Source organism: Lactuca serriola, chromosome 3 (genome assembly GCF_051521515.1).
Source record: "Lactuca serriola cultivar US96UC23 chromosome 3, Lser_US96UC23_V15, whole genome shotgun sequence".
Classification (NCBI taxonomy): Eukaryota; Viridiplantae; Streptophyta; class Magnoliopsida; order Asterales; family Asteraceae; genus Lactuca; species Lactuca serriola.
In genome coordinates, this window is record NC_136410.1 from 101,666,269 (window position 1) to 101,674,182 (window position 7,914).

Sequence of the window (7,914 nt, forward strand, 5' to 3'; positions counted from 1 at the left end):
ATTGGACATGAATGTTTATAAAGTTGTGATTTTATGATCTTTTGGGAGTTTGGACAGTTTGAATGAGTGGGGAAAAGGATTAAGCGCTTAATGGATTTGGTTGGTCTGTATTGTTCGCACAACGTGGGGGATTAATCGTCATGCCGTAGCATTTGGCAGATTTGCGACCATTTGTCTTATTTTCCCCACAACGTGGCATATGCTTGTCCACATCGTGGCGATCGGATGTTGACTTTTTGACTATTGATCGTTGACTTTAATCAAGTTTGACTTTAGGTCAAGTTGAGGATTTTGGGCTGTAATTGAGACTCGGTCCACTATTGCTGCTTAGGTGACCTGTAGATCTAGTATTTGGATATGTGATCAATTCATTTATCTTCTAACCTTCGAGGTGAGTTTCTCACTATACTCGTGGGTCGAAGGCACCAATGTCGGCCCACTAGACTATGGTATGTATCCTTGAGTATAGGATGTTGTTATACTATGGTTGTCTGTTAGATTGGTAGATCTATAAAATTACCTATATTCCTGGTTATTGTTTATATGTTAGCATATGTCAACATAGTGTGGTTAGGTTGAGACAATACTACTTTGTCCTGTAAGCCAACGAGCTCGAGAGTAAACCATTCATAAGTTGAGCATTAGGGCGGACAATCCAGTCTTATTTTGTGGGCTCGGGAGCAAGCCAGTCATGAGATGTAGGCCGGGAGGGGCAATCCAATCTCATGTTGTGGGCTCAAAGGCAATCGAGTATGATGTCGTGGGCCTAGTGTGCATGCATTGTATATGTATAGTGTGTGGGGTATTTTGGGAAAACTCACTAAGCTTTAGCTTATAGTTGTTAATTTCAATGTTTTCAGGTACTTTCGATGATCGGGGCAATGCGAAGGCGTGATCGTACACACCCTCATATGATTTTATGTTATAAGAGATTTACTTGATACTATGATTTTCTTGGACATGATTCGAAAACAATGGTTGTTATTTAATGAAATTTTGTTGAAATGTTCTTATAAAAATGAATAAATTTATAATGGTTTTTTGGGATGTTACATTTATAAAATGTCACTTTAATCCTCTCGACTTTCTAAATTGTCATGTTTACCCCTGTAATATATAACATTTCAAAGTAGATTTAGAACTTTCGTTCGTTAATTTTTTTTCTTTTTTAAAAAACTTCATTTTAATAAAATTACTTCATTTTTTATGTACGTGTCGATCTAAATTCGAGTTTGTTTACGTTTCGATGTATTTTTTTTTAATGTTTTCATGCTTATTTTATCTACACTTCCTACGTATAAATCAGGTCATATATAATACGTTTTTGATTATTTGAATTCCTCTTTACGTTCCAACGTAAATTTTGCATGTGTTTTTGTGTTTTTTTTATGTACGTTTCCGATGTATTAGTTTGGTGACATATAATACGTTTTCATTCGACGATATAAATTGGAGTTAGTTAAATTTTACCGATCTTTTATATTTATCTACCAACAAGTACAACGATACCTAACTTTTATCAATACAACCATCAAAATTCAACTTACAAAATGAATCGATCAGGACACGACACAACGCACAGCAGGCAAGCGAGTAGATATTCTCTTAAAAATCAAACATTACCTTAGCTTATTTTTATTCAAACTACAAACATAAATACATAATGATTCATTCACCAACAAAAAAAAAAGTTTGTGTATAATTTACTAGTTTAGACTTTAGACCCTTACATCTTTTTGCTTGTAATTTTTAAATAAGAATTTATTTTATGTCATATTACTAAATGCCCCTAAGACCCACAAGAGATTGAGAAGACAATAAATACTCTTTGGTCCTTTGTCGTTTCCTTTCACCTTCTCACGTAATTACCACTTTTCCGCAAATGCATTACTATAATTTATAACCAACATTTCTAAATCCCTGATACATTAAATTCGAACCCGCTGTGTTGTTATTACAAACCTCCCACAAATATCTAAAAGGCATTCATAACAACCCTCTCCCCAATCCATCAGTAATGGAGGTTTACGCATATCCATCTCATTTTATGCAATCATCTTCGCTAGTTTCTTCATTTTCATTTAGGAATTTGGTTTTCAAAGTTAAAGACTTCATTAGCTCTGCAGTTTCCATGGTTATTGGGAATGTATTCTCTGCAATTTTCACCTTCTTCTTTGCGTTGGGTATGTGCTCTGTTCTTCATTCTCTGAGTTTTGGTTCTAAACACTTGTTGGTTGCGAATCTTTCTTCGTTTTTTCATGTGGGTTTTCAACAATTTCAACTGGATTTTCGTTCATAGTTTCCAATTTGACTGTTTTTTGCTAAAAATATTGAATTACGGCTAGGGTTAGGATCTTCATTGTAGGTTCATCTTGTGTTTTTCAAATTATACTTAATATCATGTTTATGTAGTCCTTGTAACTTGAGAAATCAATGAATACTGATCGATATATGAAGAATATATAGATTAAAAAACTGATTTCCACCATTTTTATGAATTATGATCTTCCATATGTGCAGTAGGAACATTACTAGGAGCATTAACGGGAGCTTTGATAGGTCAAGAAACAGAAAGTGGTTTTGTCAGAGGATCTGCAATTGGAGCAATTTCAGGTGCCGTTTTCTCAATTGAAGTCTTTGAATCTTCCCTTGTTTTATGGAAATCAGATGAATCTGGAATCGGATGTCTTCTTTACTTGGTGAGCAATTTCATTTTTCATCCTTCATTACTTCTTATTCATAACCCATAACAAATGAGAAATTTTGATTTAGATAAATCTCGAGATCCTTCAAAATTTGATGTTTATAACACAAATTCATCTCTAAATCATACAAAATTGCTTAGAAATTAGGTATAGTCTGCTCAAAAAATGGTATGTGAGAGCTCTCTTTACCTAAATTCCAACAAAGTTTTTAATAAGGTTCACATTTTACTACAAGCCTAACTATGATTTTTATTTTTATTTTTATTTTCTTTTGGTGGTCGAAAAAATAAGATATGTAGAAACGGGTCAAAGTTGTAAAGAAATTAATTATCTGATTTTTTTATTATTCAAATCACTATTATTATTGATTACTATCAAAATGTATATCCAAAGATCCCCTAAAACTAATGGTATATTTTTTTTCACCAGATTGATGTCATTGTCAGCTTGTTAAGTGGAAGGCTTGTTCGTGAACGGATCGGCCCTGCTATGTTGAGTGCGGTTCAGAGTCAGGTAAAATTCACAAAATTTTATCAACCCAGTTCGTTAAGGCCCATTTGTTACACATGATATAATAAAACGTTTGTGCCTGTGCCTGCCTGTGACTATTTATTATGACTTTGACTGTGACTGTGACTGTGACTTATGAAAAACAATTTTTTCTCACGCAAAAAGACGGTACATTACTCACCGATTAAAATAGTCCCAGAAAGATGGTCTGGTCTGCATTTTGCAAACACAACCTAATCTTGATTTATGATGATTAGATGGGAGCGGTTGAAACAAGTTTTGATGAGGTACAAAATATTTTTGACATTGGTGGATCTAAAGGCTTGACTGAATATTCGGTTGAAAAGATACCTAAAGTTGCGATTACCCGTGATAATGATGTGGACGAATCGGGAGAGCTAGTTTCTTGTTCCGTGTGTCTTCAGGTAAAAATATATATATTTTTTATTTTTTATTTTTTATAAATTATAATTACCATACATCATATCTAAGTGGTCCAATTTTCGTGCAAAATAAAAAAGTTATTCACACATATACATTTTGTACTATGTTATTATGTTATTCTATTTAAGGGTAAAATGATCAAAAGTAATTTTCGTACAAAAAATAGGACCATGGACACGAAGGTAGTTGGGACATCTAATACATTAGGTGTTATTTTTTTTAAATGTGTTGGTTGACCCATTATTATTATTTTTCAATATCTATGAATCCTATTACGTGAATAATTGTCCAACCAATAAATATCTTTTCCTAAATATTCTAACAACATTCTTTAATTTATGTTTTGCTTTACTAAAGTGTCAACCTTAATTTGGACCGAATGAAAGCTTCTAACTTTTCCCTTTCGTCTTTTTAGCAAAAGATACAAACAAACACTTAAAACAAAGGCAAGTTGATTGATTGTTGACTTTTTATGAGTCAAACAACCCAATCTCTAAATCCAAAATTAGACAATTCTACCCAACATTTTTTACTATTTACAAGATCGGTCTATCTTTGTAGCTAATGGGCAAAAATGGGATTTTAATTTTTGGATTTCCCATGTAATTCTAATGGTTAAGATTGATGCAACCCACTTTGACTTTGGTCAAAATTAGTAACTTTTGTGTGATCTTTATGTAGGATTTTCAACTTGGAGAAACTGTGAGGAGTTTGCCACAATGTCATCACATGTTTCACCTACCTTGCATTGATAAATGGCTGATGAGACATGGATCTTGCCCATTATGTAGAAGGGATCTTTAATCTTTACTTTTTCTTTTTTCTTTTTTAATTTTTTTAAAAACTTTCTGTACATTCATATATGAAATTTTATCATTTAATGGTATTACAATAAACAAAACCTTAACAAAATTCGATCTTTTCACACACCCATCACTTCGATTCCATGAAATTGTGATTATGGATCCATAAAATGGAATTAATTTATCCGATCGTGTATCATTTTCTTATAAAATAATGAATTTGAGATATTTTTGAAGTCAATAATTGTAACGCCGTGGGGTTGGGAGCAGAAATGGAGGTGGAAATTATGAACCACCGACTGTATTTTGCTGACGTGGATTGGTTAGGTTTGAGTTTTTTCGTTGATGAAAATCTAATGAGTTTTTTCCATAATTAAATTACATGTTTCAGAGTAATGTACAAATTTTGTTGCGCAATGTATAAGTTTGTGAAGCGTGATTCGTTTGTATTTTCAGATTTAAGCTCTGGCAGAAGTAGTCGTCTCATTCATTGAATGTTGTGGATTTTGCATTTAATTCGTATTAATGTGGCTTGATATTTGTGGGTCATATTAAGATTTATTCTTTTACAACAATTTGGTACCTGAATCATTTAAATTAACAATTTTTTGGCAAACAAATATACTTGTAAAACGGATGGTTTCTATATAGTATTATATAATAAATTCAAATAAAGTATTATTCTTGTCCTAGATTAGAATCTAGACGATGGTATTGTGAAATAAATTAAAAGTACATATACGATTGAAACGTCGTAGATTAAAAATATATTCAAAGTATTATAGGATAAAAATGTGAAATAAATTAAAAATATATACGATTAGGATAATGGTATTGTGTCTATATCTAAGTTAGAGAGAGATTCTCATAATTGTACACACTAGGGTTTACAATTAGATAAGATTTATATATACAAAGATTTCGGGACTAAACCGAAGCCAAGAGATGGGATGTGGATCGGTTCTAGTTTTTAGACTACACTGGTCTAGGACTGAATAAGTATTGTTGTAGTCTTGACCGTTGGTCTCATATCATCCCTCAAATTTGCTCGACCGATCTTTTGTTCGTCTTAGACTGGTTTAGAACCAGTCCAATTTCGGTCCTTAACCGAACTGTAAAAAAAATTAGATGAATTTGTCATTTTTAGATAATGCTATCTAATGAGTTTTATATTAATATCTTAGACTGAATTTTTCATTTTCAGATAATACTATTAAAAATATATATAAACAACATTGTAAGTATTGATTATCTCAATTAAATTACGTGAAGCTAATATTCTAAAATTTTCAACATCCATATTATATACAAAAGTTTTTAACTTTAAAACTTACATAAATAATTTACTAATTTGTAAGTATTGATTATCTCAGGCTCAAAAATTACATTGAATCATTGTCTAGTCTCTTTTTATTCTATGAATTTAAAATTGTTGTCAGTTTGCTTTCTCATTCGTTGTATTGTGATCATTAAGTTGTTTCCAATATTAATTTACTCCATAAACAAATAAAAAATATATTAATTCAATATTAAAGCTTTTTATGTTGATGTGAGACAAAATTGCTAAAATTCGAAAATTTTCAACATCCATATTATATACAAAAGCTTTTAACTTTAAAACTTACATAAATAATTTACTAATTTGTAAGTATTGATTATCTCAGGCTCAAAAATTACTTTGGATCATTGTCTAGTCGTTTTTTACTCTATGAATTTAAAATTGTTGTCAGTTTGCTTTCTCATTTGTTTTATTGTGAACATTAAACTGTTTCCGATATTAATTTACTCCATAAACAAAAAAAATATATTAATTCAATATTGAAGTTTTTTATGTTGATGTTGTGAGACAAAACCGCTAATATTCTAAAATTTTCAACATCCATATTATATACAAAAGTTTTTAACTTTAAAACTTACACAAATAATTTACTAATTTGTAAGTATTGATTATCTCAGGCTCAAAAATTACTTTGAATCATTGTCTAGTCCCTTTTTACTCTATGAATTTAAAATTGTTGTATATTTGCTTTGTCATTCATTGTATTGTGATCACTAAGCTGTTTCCAATATTAATTTACTCCATAAACAAAAAAATATATTAATTCAATATTAAAGGTTTTTTTTATGTTAATGTTATGAGACAAAACCGTTAAAAAAATTAAATAAAATAACTGACCTAAAAATAACAAATGCAAAGACCATCGAACTCAACTGGTTTAAACCAAACCTAGACCGAAGAAATACAAGACCATCCGAAACCAAACCAATACCGATTTTTAACAACTTTAGGTCGAAGCATTGTACATCCCACCCCCATTGTCCTTGCAACAGTGAAATTCAGTTTACAACAGTATCTACAAGACTACAACTCAACATTAATAACACATGGTGGATTCAAATATTCTGAACCATTATTCCAATATCTATCTTTATGTCGACTCTTTGTCTTTGGCTTTGATATGCCAAAAGTAACTACGACTTTATAAAACCGAGACAAACTCATATAAATGTGTTGGTCAAATCATCGAGACTTTTATGCCCATGATGCGTTAATGATAGGTGGGTTCCATACATCCATCTTTGAAAACTTAGCTTTTGACTTTTTAGTTTGTCTAGTGGTAGCCATTGCATTAATAACACAGCAAAAATATAACTCATCAACTGTGATCTTCCATATGTATTGTTACAATTAAATTGTATGACTTAACGAGGTGGGGATGTGTGCAATAGGTTTGCGATTCGTATATGGTGGTCGAGTAAATGGGATTGATCATCACATAAACTTGAGTCATATTGCCCTAAATGAAACATTCATTTGAAAGTTCAAGCCCTTTAAATGTTTTTCAAACTACCATATCAACTAAGTTTATGTTTGTCAAACTAATTTGAAAGTTGGTTGATAGCTAAAAAAACAAACTACTAGATGGTAGCTACAAGACTGATTGTTGGCCGATAAAAAATAATGTTTGGTTAAACTAACTAATAAGCTACTAGAATATGTAAAATTACATAAATGGCATGAAGATTGAGTTTTTTTTTTATATAATCAATAAAAAGTATACTAATGAGAATTTAATAAATAAGTAAATAAAAAGCACAATAAGCTTTTGAAACGTTATCTACCAACAATGAGAGCTATTTTAAATATCGTTACAGTGACATTGATTTTGGTTCTCTAGAACGTCCAGAATGATTTGCTTACTCTTCAGGAGAAATAGGCTTCACAAAAATCAGTTGTTTGATTTCCTAGTCTCTTTTTCGTATAGTTGGTTTTGTAATCGTAATCGTAAGGTTAAGAAGAATAGGAATGCATAGATGCAAAACCAGCATATCATATTATTGTTCTTTTTCTTTTGCTAGCTTCTAAATAAATTCAGTTGTTAAAAAAAAACATTTTGAAAAGCTAGTCAAGGTAGCTTTATAAAAACCTAACTTATAAACTACTTTTTAGT

General features: G+C 30.9%; 1 protein-coding gene across 1 annotated transcript; it reads left to right on the top strand.

The window, feature by feature from the left end:
- The first annotated feature begins 1,879 nt into the window (after positions 1–1,879).
- On the top strand, positions 1,880–4,571 carry LOC145092963 (NEP1-interacting protein 2-like). Its single transcript, XM_079030972.1, has 5 exons — positions 1,880–2,183; positions 2,521–2,699; positions 3,135–3,218; positions 3,473–3,640; positions 4,341–4,571. The coding sequence occupies exons 1-5, from the start codon at positions 2,018–2,020 to the stop codon at positions 4,461–4,463; spliced, it is 720 nt and encodes a 239-aa protein (XP_078887098.1). The 5' UTR covers positions 1,880–2,017; the 3' UTR covers positions 4,464–4,571.
- The last annotated feature ends 3,343 nt before the right edge of the window (positions 4,572–7,914 follow it).

Excerpts from the sequence above, each read along its gene's own strand:
- LOC145092963 (XM_079030972.1), top strand. The coding sequence starts at position 2,018 with ATGGAGGTTTACGCATATCCATCTCATTTTATGCAATCATCTTCGCTA. Across the intron at positions 2,184-2,520 it reads CACCTTCTTCTTTGCGTTGG|TAGGAACATTACTAGGAGCA; the intron begins GTATGTGCTCTG and ends CCATATGTGCAG. Across the intron at positions 2,700-3,134 it reads TCGGATGTCTTCTTTACTTG|ATTGATGTCATTGTCAGCTT; the intron begins GTGAGCAATTTC and ends TTTTTTCACCAG.